The sequence below is a fragment of the Anomalospiza imberbis genome, chromosome 6 (genome assembly GCF_031753505.1).
Source record: "Anomalospiza imberbis isolate Cuckoo-Finch-1a 21T00152 chromosome 6, ASM3175350v1, whole genome shotgun sequence".
NCBI classification, from domain to species: Eukaryota; Metazoa; Chordata; class Aves; order Passeriformes; family Viduidae; genus Anomalospiza; species Anomalospiza imberbis.
In genome coordinates this window covers 35,711,006-35,726,343 of record NC_089686.1, presented here as the reverse complement: position 1 = coordinate 35,726,343, position 15,338 = coordinate 35,711,006, and the positions used below count along the sequence as shown (strand labels likewise).

The 15,338-nt window shown below is 45.1% G+C and overlaps 1 protein-coding gene across 17 annotated transcripts in view; it reads left to right on the top strand.

Moving 5' to 3' along the window:
* DPF3 (double PHD fingers 3) overlaps nucleotides 1-15,338 on the top strand; it is a 185,762-nt gene that overhangs the window by 14,248 nt on the left and 156,176 nt on the right. For 2 of the 17 annotated variants that reach the window (XM_068193365.1, XM_068193366.1), the window contains exon 1: nucleotides 11,255-11,408. The exons of the other annotated variants lie outside the window; for them this stretch is intronic. In XM_068193365.1, the coding sequence (XP_068049466.1) occupies nucleotides 11,293-11,408 (116 nt within the window). In that variant the 5' untranslated portion in view covers nucleotides 11,255-11,292. Of the gene's footprint in view, nucleotides 1-11,254; nucleotides 11,409-15,338 lie in introns of those variants that run through there. 17 annotated transcript variants of the gene reach the window in all.

Genomic DNA, 15,338 nt, shown 5'->3' with positions numbered 1-15,338 from the left:
TTGTTTTTCACCTGAAGCATCATCATCATCCCTGTAAAATCAGACTTGGCTGCTGTATGAATAATAAAAGTGTTACAAACAGAACTATGATTTCAAGTGAACAGAGGAAAAGCAGATAAAACACTTCAAAAATGGCTTTCAAGGAGCATCTCTGTACCAGTAAAGCAAAGTGAAAGTAACTAATAATGCTGTGTATATACCACTGGTTTTTTTTAAAGTTATTGTCAGATGTAGTTTTGAGATTGTCCCAAGGCTTCCAGCATGATTTCAAAGGTTAATTGATAGTCTGTGCTTGTATGTGCATGCCCAAATGCTGGAGAGGGATTGTGTGTATGTGTGTATATGTAAAAAGAATAATATAAGTCTTGAGGTGTAAACTCTTTGTCCTAGTGCTAGGACATGTATTTAGGGTTCTGCGGAAAAGCAGAATGGTACACAACACTTCATCACAGCTATATATAGCTATGATAGTATATATACAACATATTAGAAAATATAAATAGTATAATGGTGTCAAGGTCTAGGCCCCCTTACCTCCGCCTCCCCCCCAGAAAAATTAGGAGATGCCAGAACAAGGGTTTTCTTAGCAGCCTTAATTCCGCTCCTTTGTCTGGATTACATTATAATTCATCCCAGCAACTGGAAACCGAATCCTTTTTCCCACTGCCCTGCCGTCCTTGTACTTCAGCAGAGAAATGCACTCAGCAGAAGTGCACTGGTCTTCCCCTGCGCTACCTGCTGCAAGTGTGACTTCCAGATGAGGAACAAATTCTGCAGAAATACAGGCAATCCGTGGGAGCGTTTGGTTGCTGCACCCCAGCAACTTTCTGATGCTAGCTTTTCGTGATTCAGGCAGTTTGTGCGTGTTTTCTACAGGAAATTTGTAAAGCCAAATACCTCGCACCAAATTCATCGAGTCGTCAGAACTTCGAGGCCATGGAGGCATAGAGTCACCGGACCTTATGGGTGCTAAATTTAAGGCACTTCCGTCAGTGTCCCTGCTGGAAACGCTGAAATTGTTCGACCGCTGGAACTTCTCTGAGGGCGCCGCCGGCAGTGCCACGCGGGGGCGCCCCGGGGCCGGGCCCGCCGGGCCCAGGTGCGCGGGGCGGGGAGCGCTGCGCGGGCGGAGCAGGACGAGGAGCAGAAGGGCAAAGAGGAAGGGATATGCCGTGCAGGGTTTTCCGTGACCTCAAACGCCTCACGCCCAGAGGTACTCACCGCACGTAATACACATCGAGTCTTAGTTCGGACACACCCGCGGTATCGTATTGTGTGTTTGGGGAGTGAACAGATAAATTAAGCAATGGCTGTGTAGCATGACAGCATTGCATGCACATTGCTCTCAGCAGGTTTTCTTTAAACTATCTTTTTGTTTTTATTAAGACCGTTCTTTCATAACAAAGTACTGTATCTAGGCCTAATTCTGCACTAACGGGTTTAAAGGAATGCTGATTCTTTTCAGGTCACGACTCTTGACGCTGATGTTAGATAGTACCACTTTCTCCTCTGGGCTGACTTTGAGAACAGTATATGAAAATTTGCACAGAAGATCTGAATAGAAACATACATATTTTAAATGCTCTATAGAAGCACAGACGACGTTCTGCTTTAGTTTACACCACTATAAATGCAGAATAAATCTTACTGGCAGAATAAACTGGATTTGATCATGACAATGTTGGACAGCCCCTCCTCCTGTTGAAGGCGACTTTGGCAGAACCAAGCCTTTAGGTTAGAATTGCATATTAAAAATGGGAACAGAACCTGACTAGCAGGGATTTTTCTGTTTGTTTTTAACATCTGTAGCCCAAAAGTTTAGCCTTAAGGAGACTAAGCCTAGGCCCCTGAATCCAGTAACTCCCAGAGTTACCTAATAGGAAACACTAGGCACAGGGACCCATATGGAATTTAGACTATGTGAGCTGAGGCTTACACAGCTATATTGCAGCACTCTAAAATACTCCACTGTGCTTTTCCAAGGTGTCCTATTGTTATGGGCTCTTTGACTTAGTGACTTGGCATTAGTCATACAATCCTTTGAATCTAGATCATTTATTTCTAATATCTGACTCTCAGCAGCCATTGCTTCCTAATTATTTTCCAGTCCTGTCTGATACTTGTGTGATTTGTCTTCCCAGACTTGTTTCTACAAGGTATTTAGAAGTATTGCTCACCTCTAGCAAATGAATAGTATCAACGATTATGTGTACACAAATGTCTTGGTGTTTTGCTGAACCAGGGTTTACTTTTCTTGATATGGTTTTTGAAATTGGTATAGGTCTTCCACAAGCCTTTAAGCAGATGTTTTAGGATATTTTTGTAAGAATTCAACGGGAAACAGTGCTTTTGCTGGTGGGTTAGAGTATGTATTGGGGTGAGGGAGAGAAAATTAAATATACAGCAACTTTGAAATTAATGCCTATGATTCCAGCATGCTGGGTGCTATGCTAACAAGTGGGCTAAACTTGGATGTCCCCAGCACTCCAGTTTGGAATAGCTCCCAGCTTTGGAATATAACATGCTTGCATTTGTATCTAGAATACAACTGGGATTCTCATGTTCAATAATCAGAAGGAGGGAGTGTGAGTGAGGGAAACAGCTGCATATCTCTGGCACTAGGCTTTGCATACTGACCCTTGTTGTGTAACCTCCATGCTCCAGAAGTTTGAATTAATTTCAGGAGGTTGGCATGCATTTAGCTGGGAAAAGTGTTAGCTAGTGAATGATTCCAGTTATATAAATAGAGTAAGGGAAACCATTGCTTGTCTGATTATGAGAGTGATCTTAAGCAATAAGCACCTCTCCCATAAGAAATGCAAGTACAACTCAGACTGTTTGTGCTATCCTTCCCCTTCTCCCAAAGTGGATTTGGCCAATGCCTCTGTCTAGAAGAGTGATGAGAGTGGATGGTCATGATTGCTTGAAAAAATTGTTGCTGTGTGGGGAGATAAAAGGTTTTAATAACAAGAACTTGGAGAAGAACTAGCCAATGGCTTGGAAAGAATAAGAAGCTGTTGCAGCGCCAAAGGGGAGTGGAAAAGATTGCAGGTCAGTTATGCCTGCTATACCATTTCTGAAGTGTCATAACCTGGGTAATCAATCATAAGGCTTTATTTTGTGGCTGTTGGTTGCACAGGGTTCCTGAGGGCTGGATTCCCACTGCTTGCATTTTGTAGTGAGATGCTGATGTTTGCAGGAGCCAAGCAGGGAGAATCCTCCCTAAGATAATAATTTGGTAAGCTGTTCTACTTTCTGCAAGCTGGACCATTGCAGCAGCAACTGCAGTATTCTTTGTAGATGTTTTTATTATATCAGACTTGTTCTAGTGCTTTTAAATAGTATTTTATAAGGACTTTACCCAGATGAGAGGAAACATTCTTCTATGTGTGAGATCGGCAAACCCTTTGGGTTTTGCAAGGGAGTGCAGAATTCACCATAATGCAAGATGCTGTTCTTAGTAGGTGACTGATCTTACATGCAGCTTTACAAAGTTTTGCCCAGTTTAAAAACTGTAGTGCTTGATCATTCCTGGGCATGACAGGTGCGAAAATATTCAAAGTGCTGTAAGGTTTCCTTTCACGGGTTTCTTTGGGGGTTTTTTTTCTGATGCTGAAGATTCTTGTGCCTTCTTTTCTCAAATATACAGGCTGGCATGCTCCTAGCTGGCTGTTGACCTTTAAAACAAACAAGAAAAGCCCCATCACAAGCAGGCACTGGAAGGAATAGTGAAGCAGGGAACTTGAATTTTCTGCATGTGGCACAGTTGGCCTGATGGAGTTTTATGTGATGATGTTGTATTTAGACTTGTATTCCACTCTTAGCTCTTGGGTAGGAATCCTTCCTGTCCTGTCAGCCTGGGATCTGAAGATGGGTTGAATATGTATCTGTGAGTACTGCTTGTGGCACTGTGAGGGAGTGTATAATTTGTGGGCATACTGGGTAGGAAGTTGGGGCCTCTATAGCCTCTCTGGGCACACTGGAAACTGGCCCATATCAGTAATACACATGAAAGATGAGAATCTGTCCCTACGTCTATATAGATGCCTGATAAATCCTGCACTAGGAGTCTTTCTTGGAATGGCACAAAGATTCCCCAGGAGAGTCTTAGAAACAGCCTAATAGGCATCATCAGTGGGAGCAAAAGTCTGGGCCTTGCATCAAGCAGTATCCCATCACCCTTTTATGTCACTTGGGATTTTGTAATAATCTTTGACAAGTTCTTCTTAGGTGCTTTCTGCTGAGGCAGCACAGAGTCCTAGTGTCAGCAAAGGCCTGTCAACTCTAGGAAAAGCCTGAGCAAGTAGAAGACTTGACACAAGGGCTTAGATGTGTGAGGAGAGTGGCTGGAGCAAGACCTGTGTGACAGAGCTTCCTGTTGGAGACGTTGCTACTGCATTTGAAGGAGGTGTCCTGACAGCAAAGCTGATCTACCTTTGCTTAAAAAACAAGAGCAAACAAAAAAGCCCAACGAATAACACATTGCCCATGGCAGTGCTGGTTTTATGTAAAGGATGTTACCAATGTGGTTATCTTGGTTAAAAAGTATCAGTAAAATTATTCTGAATTCTGATCTGAGATCCTGGTTGGCCTGGGGAAGTTTATATCCAGTTGGGGAGACTTGGGGGCAAGTAAATCAGGGCTAGCTTCATTATGACATTGACTGCAATAATTGACTGATGGGTTCCCAGGATCATTTTATGTTATACCAGTACTGTGTTTGTTCACTGAAATTTGCAGTCATCAACTTTTAAAGTTGACCTAAACTGGTATTTTAGGCAGGTCAATTAAGAACTTTCTGTTGTTTCTCCCCTCTACCAAGGTAAAGTTGGATGGGAAATGGAAGAACAGTTTTGTGACACTTTTGAAACTGTTTCTGTTTAGCAGGATTTAAGACAGCTAAAATAATCTTATTTCCCCCTTACTACCATTTTCCTCTGGTTTTTGGCCAATCAATGCAATAAAATTACCTAGTGCCTTCTTACCCCATCACTAATTCTAAACTGCTGTTTATGTGGATGTTTTTCTTTCCAGTGCAATCACCCCATCAGATTTTCTTTTTCTTACTCTAAATTTTTACAAAGTGAAAAATATTTTAAGTTACACATTGTTTTGGAAATAATGGAACAAAATACAAGGAAAGAAAAAAAAAAGAGAATGCAATACTATAATTCTTTTGTATTTATTGGAAGAGGGGGTGAAAACATTGAAGGTGTTATTAAAATGATTTTTAAAACCCTTGAAATTAAAAGCATTTCAAAAATAATGTTGAACTAAAAAAAACAAAAAAAAAAACAAAAAACATTAGCAAGTGAGATATTTTCATGCTGAATCTAATTTTCTATGTAGTTAAAAAGACTGGTTTTGTTGTTAGCTGTATAACTCCTGCACGTGCTACAAAAGCAGCCTACTTATCATAGTGTTTTTTCCAAAGACCAAAATTCACTCTGTAAACAAGAAAGCTTGAATACTGAAAGAAAACAATTGCAGTCATTTCATTTAAGCTGTGTCTGGACAGCTTACTTCTGCCTACTCTATTTAAAAAGAAACCACATCATCATAGTGGAGTAAGCAGACAATCGCAGCAAAATACTCATTCCTTTCTTTGAGGTGGTGTCATCAGTAAGGAAAGGTGAGGCAGTTCAAATCAGCAGCAGATTCAAAGTTAGCACTTTCTTTGGATGAGTGTGGCAGTTTGTTTTTGTCAGCTGTTAATTTTCTCAGGTAGGGTGCTATTTATTATGCTCAATCCAAATGTTAAACCTGTCTTAGAATCATAATTATATCGTATGCTCTGGGCTTATAAAAGATAAGATTGATTAGCTGGATATTACATTCTGTTTTCTCATCATGGGCAAGAGGAAGTCATGTGGTACTACCTTTGGAACCACATTTGAAGTTTTTTTAAAGGTGGTTAAAACCATAGGTAGACAGTATCCCTGAACTCCATTCAGAGTAACAATGAGGAACTTTTCTAGGGGCAGTCAGGTCATCTGTTGATTGTTCCCTAATCTATACCACCTCCTCCCTCCAAGGATTAAGTCACCTTTGAAACTCCATCTTTGTACTGGGAATAAGAGGATGGAGACAGCAATATTTCAGATGCATCAATGTACCACCTTCGATGTAATGTAAAAACATTTTTCCTACCTTTAATGAAGGAAAGTGTGAAAAGTACTCCCAAAGTGTTCACCTTTTCTTTATTCTTTAATTTTTAATTTATCCTTTTTTTTCTTTATTTTATTTTCCTGTGTTATTTTTTCCTTTTATTTTTTTTTATTTTTTCCCTGACTAGTTTCTCAAGAAATAAGGCAGACAGACCTGCGTCTCTGTTGGAATTTCATAATAAACTTTGACAAGTTGTTAGGTGCTATCTGTCATGTGCTTTTTGATGTGAATTCAGTTTTGTCCCATCTAAATTTTACCAATGACTCCCCTGAAGGAGAGGGCAACCATAGTTGCTGAATGTGTGTTCTTCAGAGGATGTGTCTGTTTTATTAGTTTCCTTTTCCTGCTATTACTGTGGATTTGCAGTGGCTCCCAGAAAGACTTGTACTCTCCTTTTGAAGCAGCTTGTTCATAACATTATTTTCTATTGTTGGGGAAATTTAAAAACAATGCGTGACAAAGAATCTTCTGGCAGCCACACTAAATAGATTTTCAGCATTTTGTTAAACTAGGGACAGACTTGAGCCAGGCTCTGGGAACTTAAATAACTTCTGTCTCCCCAAATTTTTGAAAGCTTCAGATTGAGGCCTCCATGTACACCTTACTAGTAGAGACTCCGCTTTAGTGTTAAAATGTGTTTTATCAGAACATCCCATTAAAAAATAATGGGTTTGAGTCCAGACATCAGCATACAAGTAATTCAGGTGTACTTGATAAAAAACTGAATAGTGTATACAATAAAGAAAACTGGGTAACAGAATCAGGCCTGAAATCAAGATACACTAAAGACATCCAAGAATTGTTGCTGTAGGCTTAGAGGGGAAATTTTGCTAAAAAAAAAAAAGCTAAAAATTTGAGGTCCCTTTCATGGATACAGTTCCCAAAGTTGTGAAGAATGAATTGTTGGTGCCAATTTTTACACAGTATAGCTCCATAGTTATCTTTGTTATGCTGACTATGTAATTTTTTTGGGGAATGTGTCTGTAGAAGGCTGGTGTTGAGTCTGTAACACTGACACTCTGATATCTTTTCCTCCTCTTTCAGCTAAGCAACTATTGGTAAAGATCAAAGAAAGGGAGGAGGAGGGCTGACAAGAAACAGTGTATGAGAGATGCCTGCACAGCTTTAATAAATAAAAAGGGTTTAAGGCTTCAAATCTCTTGCAGGATATCTGTGCATGTGGGGCCCTGTTTTGCTGTAACAAGCTACATTACAGCACACTGTCTTATTTAGACCTCTATGAATCTGATACTTTGAATATTAATATATATTAATAAAAGAAAATTATAAATCACTAGAAATACCTGAGAATATTTAACAGTTGCTAATCTACCAGAAACCACTTATTTTTCAGCTGTTTTTTGTTTCCCTCCACAGCAAAATTAGATTTTTTGCTTTTAATGTTGGTGTCTAGTTTGTTTCACTTTCCAATTCACAAGAGTTGAGGAATATATGATAAGAACCTAACTTTCCTTCCCTCCAGAAAGCAGCAACTCTATGTTGAAACTTAACAAGATAAAAAGGAAAGCAGAAGATAATAAATACAGGGTAAAAATTCTTTCCCAGTTTGAAATATTGTCAGCTAAAATAAGGCTTTTCAAGGTTATGTAAATAGTAAAAATGTTTGAAACAGAGGTGGATCAGGAGAGCAGCATTATGATCCATGAGACATGACACTTCCCAATACACTGAGAAGATATGACACTGTGTTTCTTCTTGAGTAGAGACAAGATGCAGTTCTGTATGAGGGGCTGGAGGTGAGGTGGTGGACTCTCTTCTAAAGCCCTGCTCACTCTGACCCTATAGATGCAGCATGTTTAGGCCTTGTGTTAATGCTATAGATGTCACCCCAATAGATTTGTGTCAAAACTTACCTTCCTTTTTCAAAATTTATGTGTTGGCTGTCCAAACATTTGGCAAGCTCTCGTTAAGAATATGCCCACCTAGGGGTTTTTATGCCATATACTTTTAAATTATTTATACTTTCTTGCAGACTCTTTGCTATGTTTCAGGTGAGTGTGAATAAAACTAACAGTAACTAAGTACAAATGTAAAAATCCCGAAGTTGTGATTTAGTGTATATGTAACTGAGTGTGTTTCAGCTTTGTTGGTCTTTCAGGATGTAAAACAATAGTAGCATTACTGATTAGTGACTTACAGTACACTAAAATCAGAAGAAAAATTAATCTAAAAATTTAAGTCATAACCTACCAATGATGGACTGGTGTATACGTGAAAATGCAGGTAACTATGGTGTGGCATGAAATTTTTATTAATACAGGTTTGTGATGTTCCCCTTGCTTGCAAATAGTGAACATGTAAACAAGTTCTGTAGTTCATTACAAGCAAAATGCCAGTCAGTGCTCTGTGCTTTTTCTTTCAGATAAAATGGTAATCTAACTGTTGTGGGATTCTACATGAAAAACACTGTGGGCAAATTATATGGACGTGTGAGCAAAGCCTGATGTCTTTATTACCGCAGGTGAGACTTCCCACTGCTCTGATATGGCAGCTCTGTCCTTGGGTGTCCTGGAGATTCCTTTGAGCAAGGCAGTGCTGTTGACTGGTTCTCCTAGCCAGGAACGTGGGGTCTGCCTGGGAAAAGGGCTATCAACAATCCAAGGTCATCTGTGCCTGTTCTCACTGTTTGTTGCTTTTGCTGGTGGCTGATAAAGGCCCAATGTCTGAGTAACAGGAGCAGCCAGGGAAGCATGTGTGGCTTCATCCCGTTTTTGCAATACACTCCCTGCCAAGCTGTACCAAGAGCTCTTTGCCTGCAGAGCAGGAATGGGCCTATATATCCAACAAGACAGGACCAGAGGGACTCATTAAACTTCTAAACATGACCTCAAACAGGCTTTCTTAATTATTTGAAAATGTCACCAGTTTGCATTAGAAAATCTCAGGGCTTTCTAGAGCTTGGCCAGATTTTGGTACCTTCTCTCAGTAACACAAATCTATCTCCTGTTCTGCAGTGTGATACAGTCCTAGGCTATTTTTTTCTTATGTGTGAAGCAAAATCATTATCCCACAAGCGAATATTGCCCATCCTACAGTAAGTACTCAAGTGTTTACCATTAAGTGAATATCACAGCAACAAGAAAAGTCAAACCAGAAATCCTCATAGTAGTGAGATGGGGTGTAGGTTGCTAGTCTGTGGTCACCAGTTCAGGTGCATGCTATGCCATTTGCCATTTATTTCTTTGCAGCACACACATCAACTGTGTGCTTGTGACAAGTTGGCAGTTTGTGGTTAGCTTTTCCTGTGAGCTGTGAGAGTACTGAGCAGGGAGGGTCTGACGTGGCATTCAATGTCACCTGGACCACTATGATATTAAATAATATAATGTAATATGATAATGGAAACATTCTTAAAGATTACTTCCCAGAACTGTTTTGGGATAGATCTCAGCATCTTGGCAACTCTCCAGCTGACAGAAAGCTTATTTCTCCTAAGCAGTGCCTGTAACCAAATGGCTTAGATTGCTTTGATGGAAGAGATGCTTCCCTCCAGGGATATATGCCTGGCACAGTACCTAAGTTGACCTAGTAGTCGGAATAAGCAAAGTTTCAGAAAGAGACACCCTAGGCAGATCCTAAATTTTAACTTTTTGCAAACTTCTGATGAATCCTTAATGAACGGAAAACCACTGCATTATGCTTATGTACCTGTCCTCACTGTAAGTAACAATCATACTCTTTGTGTTCTCCGTTCCTCTTCCTTTTCTCTTTTGCCCGGGTATTGGAAAATTTTATTTTGTAAAGTAGTTGAGCAAGAGAGATTTTGGTTGTCTTTACTTTTTTAAGTTCAGTCCAGGAAGATTGCTATTTCTACTTCTGGTAACATCTCACAAACATATAGAATGAATAACATTCATTCTGTTATTCATTAAGTTGTGAATGAAAATGTTTTTCTAGTTTCCTCACTTTTGCTTTTCTAGTTTTTCTCACTTTTTCCTCTGCTTTGAGAGTAGTGTGTTTCAATTGTCTTGAGTTTCTTCTGGATGTATAGATGCAAAGAATGGTGATGCAGGCTTGGTTTTGGTGGTGCTTGTTTGTGTTTTCTTAGAAGGATAGAGTATGCCTGAAGGGAGACGAGACCTTTGGGAGTGGGAGAAGAGTATGAGATGACAAAACAGACGTTACTATCAGACAAGTAAAAAACTTTGTTTGATTCTGCTCTTGTTGGCACCTAATTTACACTGGAGCAATTTCGTGAACTTCAGTGAGTTTACTTCTGAGAGTGAGATCAGTATCCGAGAGTGAGATCAGGATTGACACCTCTTAAATCACTTGGGTCATGCTCCATAATTCATTCGCAAGTTCTTTAATTAGTTGCAGGTAAACCCAGGCTTCCTGGAGTTCGCTGCCTCCCCAGGAATGGGCTCTGCCTGCTGCTCCCTGTCGCGCTCCGGGGTCCAGCCTCCGCCTTCTGTCTCATCGCAGGGCTGCATGTCCGGTGAAACGCGGGTCAGGGCTCTTCCCCCGCGGCTCCCTGTGCCGGACGGAGACGGGGCCCGGCTCCCGGCGCGCCAGGAGTTGCTGTGTGGGAGAAAGGAGCGGGGCTGCGCAGGGCCGGCCGGGCGGTCTGGCCGCCGCGCGTTATGTAAGGGCGCAGGGGCTGCGGGCCGGGATGACTGACAGGGAGAGGGAAATTCCTGGGGGAGGGGGAGCGGCGCTGCCCTGAAGCCGCTGCCAGAACCGGCGGCTCACGGAGACCTGGCGGGGAGCGCGGCTGTGCAGAAAGGGAAGCGCCGCGGGAGGGGACGCTGCCGGGCAGCGTGCGGAGCGAGCGGGCGGCGCGGGCTCGTTCCCCCAGCGGGGCAAGCCGCCTGGGAAACGGGGGGCCAGCGGCGGCGGTGCGAGGGGACGAGGAGCGAGCCCGGCTTCCCCTCTCCCGGCGCGGCGCGTTCGAGCAGGGGCCGGAGCGCGGCGGGGAAGTGCCTCGCAGGAGCCCGGGGTGCCCCCCGGCGCGGCGGCGGCCCCGGCGGCGGCGCTGCCCCTTTAAGACCTGCTCGCCGCCAGTTCCAGGGAGAGGGAGTGACCTCTGGGCTTTGACAGCTCCCCTAATAACTAGCAGCGCCCCGGCCCCGCCCCCGCCGCGCCATTGGCCGGCGGGCCGGTATGCCGCGCTGCCATTGGCTGGCCGCTTCCCCTGAGCGAACCTTTAGAACTCCGAGACACAATATTCTGTTACATTGTAGCAAAATGGCGACTGTCATTCACAACCCCCTGAAAGCGTAAGTAGGAATCAAAAATGTACATATTCCGCGTGGTTTAAATATGAAAAAAGGCGCCTTTCCGGCGCCGGCTGCCAGCCGGAGCCGGGTGCCGGCAGCCTCTCGGCGGGTCCCTCCTCCCGCCCTCCTTTCTGCCCCAGCGGCTCGCTCGTTTTTTGTGCAACACATCCCCGCGGCTCGCGCCGAAATTAACGAGGAAAAAACTGTTGGGTTAATTGGCGCCCGGGCGCGGGGCGGGGGGCGCCGGGCCGGGGGGCGGCGGCGGGGAGCCCGCCCGGCGCTCCCGGGGCTCAGCGCGGGGTCGGCGGCGGCCGCGTCCCGCGGGGGTGCGCGCACTTGACAGCGTGCTGCCCCCGCTGCCCCGGCGGGCTGGCCCCGCCGCCGCGGTCGGCGGGGCACGGACCGGCCCGCGGGGGCGCTCGGTGCGCGGTGCCTCCGCGCTCCCACCGCGGCTCGGAGTTGCCGCCGCAAATCTTTGGGGAGTTGGGATGTCTCGACGAAGCAACCCCCCTCGCTTCTCGGCTGGGCGGTCGGAAAGCGGGCGGCGGGGGCTCTGCCGGTGCGCCCTGGCGCTCGTGCAGGAGAGGGAGCGGAGAGGCGAGGCAGGGAAGAAGACTTGGGTGAAATGAATGACTCGGGACTGCCGGTCGCTGATTTTGGGCAGGAAGTCCGGAGATCTGTTTTGCATATGACAGGCTTTCGCTTTTCAAAGTGGCAAAGAGTTGAATGTGTTTCCATCTTGGGAGCGGGCACAAGCCGCCGAAGGCTGTACGGACGGGGTCTGACCCCAGCTTGAGAGAGGGAGGGGGCAGGTACTTCTGCTGCGGAGGTATTCCGGGGCTCCCGGTCTGGAAATAAGGCTGATTTCTGAGGGGCACCGCGGGAGCCGGTTGTCGTCTTCTGGATCGCGTCCTTTATTTTCCTTGTGGTCTGCAGCGCACGCCGCTAATCCCCGAAGGCATTAGGGAGAGTGGGATTTGGCACCGTATGTGGGGAGCGGAGCTATCTTAACCTTTTTCAAACGACTTCCCTGCTAACGGGGGCAGCGCTCTTGCTAGTAAAGCAGGGAAGCAGAGTACCTGGCGGTGACGCTTCGCTTGCACTTTCTGGCTGCGCTGAGTGGGTGTTTTTATACCTTTGAGTTTTGTGAGATGAAATTAGGGCTGCGAGGTTTTTTCTTTTTCTTTTTTTTTTTTTTTTTTTTTTTTTTTTCCCTGACTCGAGTCTCTCCGGCTGGAGTTGGAAAAACACTTGAAGGTTTTTCCAGGGATTTCTGCCGCTGTCTCTCTGCGATCCAGAGGGAAAGGACAGCCTCGAGCTGGGAAGGGGTGCTGACATGTTTATCAGCTCTCCTGCTCCGTCCTGGCAGAAAAACCTTTGCTTTCATTTACTCGCCCTCTCGGATATAAAAATCCGCGGGGAGAGGGGAGCGCAGTTGCAGGGGGCTGATCAAAGAAGTCCGAGTGTCCTCATGGGTGGGTGCCGAGGGACTGAAAGCGCTCTGAAAACCGCGCGGCAGAGGCAGCGTTATCCCCCCGCGTTCGACGGCAGGTTTGACGCTTGTGCAGGCGACAGCGATTTCTCCCCGTGCCCCTCCCGGCCGCCGGGCGCTGCACCCCGGGGCCGCACCGCCCGGCTTTGCACCTGGGCACGGAGCACCGCGGATGTGTGCGCCGTTCGCGGCCACTGCCGGTAGCGGGGAAGCCCGGGCTCGGTGGCCTCTGCGGACGGCGAGTGGGAGGCGGGGAGCTCCCAGGAGCGGCCACGGCCACGGGAGCACGGCCGGCGGCCCCGGCCCCCGCCCCGCCGGCGGACGGGACCTTGCCGCCTCGCCTCGCACTTCGTGGCACCGGGGGGCTCCCGGCAGCCGCGGCGGATCCTGCCGAAGGGCTGCTCGCGCCGAAATGAATCGGGGCCCGATCCCGCTGCTGCTGAAGTCGGGGAGAACAGGATGAGGCCATTTATAATTAGCTCCCTTCTCCTCCCCTCGCCCCTGGGGGGTGTGAGAGGAAGAAACAATAGACATCAAGTGCTGGTTTCGCTTTTCTCTGTGCGCCTTTTAAAGTACTAAGGCTATGTGGAGGAAGCAGAATTGGTACTGGCTGTCTGACACCATCTGTAATTTTGTTGACAACTTGTTTAATAAAACATTTTATAATTTTCACTTATTCTTTAAAGTTGCTGATCGGGAAACAATACACATGTAAATAAATTATGCATGGGATAAATTAGGACAAAAGCAGTAGGACACATAATAGGGGAGGGATGCAGTGCACAGTGTTTTATCCTCATGTGTCCTTCCTGACAATGAACGGGAGCTGAATGACATTTGCATTTCCTCTGTCTGCGTTTTGATTGTATCTCAGAACCCACAAACGCCCCCTACAGAAACCGGCCACACAAAGGTTTTGCTCCGAAATGGGGGACAATGTAGGGACTGAGAAATCCGGGCTCAGGTATCAAGCAGCTCCTTGTGTGTGCTTGTGCATTTAGGAGTGTCTAACATTCAGTTTGTCTCTGGCACTTGGACATACATGTGGCCTTGTTCATGGTAGACTAGTCTCTCTGAATAATGTATTGCAGTACCTGAGCATCTGTGGGAATGCATTTCATAGAACAGCTCAGTGTGTGGAGTCCCTTATTAATGATTGGTTTCTCCCTACTCAACTTGCCTCTTTCTCTGTCACTTTCTGGTTCTCTTTTGGTGCTTTCTTCCCTTTGCTCTTCTCCCCTTCACTTCCTCTGCTGAACCAGTTTACCTGACATGACTGTCTGTTATTTCTGCCATTTATTAGCTTTTTTTTTTTTTTTTTACCAACACAGTGCTACAGACAAAAATATCTGAGATCTAAGTTTAACAGATCTGCAAGTTAAAGGTAGCAGGTGTTTGGACAAACACATGCTTCTTCCTCTGTAGAAATGGCAGTATTCTGACAGCTTTGGTAGGACAGAAGTGGATTCGAAGTGCTGAAGTTGTTGTTGATGTTTTTTTCCCAACTAGTTTGTGTGTGTATCTCCATATTTTTTGTTTCCATCTTCTTCTCCTTTGGATATTTTAATATGAAGACATTTGAGTGGTGCAGTAGAAGAAACAAATGCATTTAGAAAGTATTTTGAATTACTTCAAATGTCAGTCAGAAATCTCAGTGGACTTTGTAAACATTAATTAATTAAACCTCTCAACGCCCCTGTGAAGAAAGGATTATTGCCTTTGTTTTATGGATGGCTAAACTAGGACAAAGTGGTTCAGAATCTATCTAAAAGATGAAGTCTAGAATGCAGGCATTCAACTTCCAGTTTTAGCATTTAGTCCCATTTCCTCCATCTCTGCCTTATTAGTGATGTGCATATGGTACCATAATGCACTTAATGTAATTAAGACCTTGTAGTTTACACAGTCTTGTCTAGAAGCAGAGCTGGTTTCCTCCCACCCCTTCTCTGTCTTTACTCCCACGAATGACTTTTATTTCAGGTTGTCAATTAAACACACTAAGTGGAACATAGGTTAGGTTGTTGCCATTTCAGCATGTGAGATCCCCCATGCCTATAGCGCTCTGCCTGGGCACTCACCAGACAGCTGTTGCCTCCCAGGAATTTAGAAGTGCCAGTACTCTCCCTTTTGCTTAGGGCAGCCTCTGGGACAAAAGAAGCTAACTCAGGCTCAGCTGCTAGGCTAGCTCACTTCCATGCTGACTGCGTTGTTGGATAACTTTGATGTACTTGGGGACACTTATTCTCTGCCAGGTGTTTGGGGGGCAGATCATCACAGATTTGTGTGTGCAATGCTAGATCTACAGCACAGAGCTGATCTACCAGGCCTGTTCTGTCTCTGCATTCCCACTGCAAACACACAGCAGCAGTTGGGTTTTCAATTGCTGTACCTTCTCAGATAAAATTGCCTTGACAGCCAACTCCGACCTTTGGGCTGCC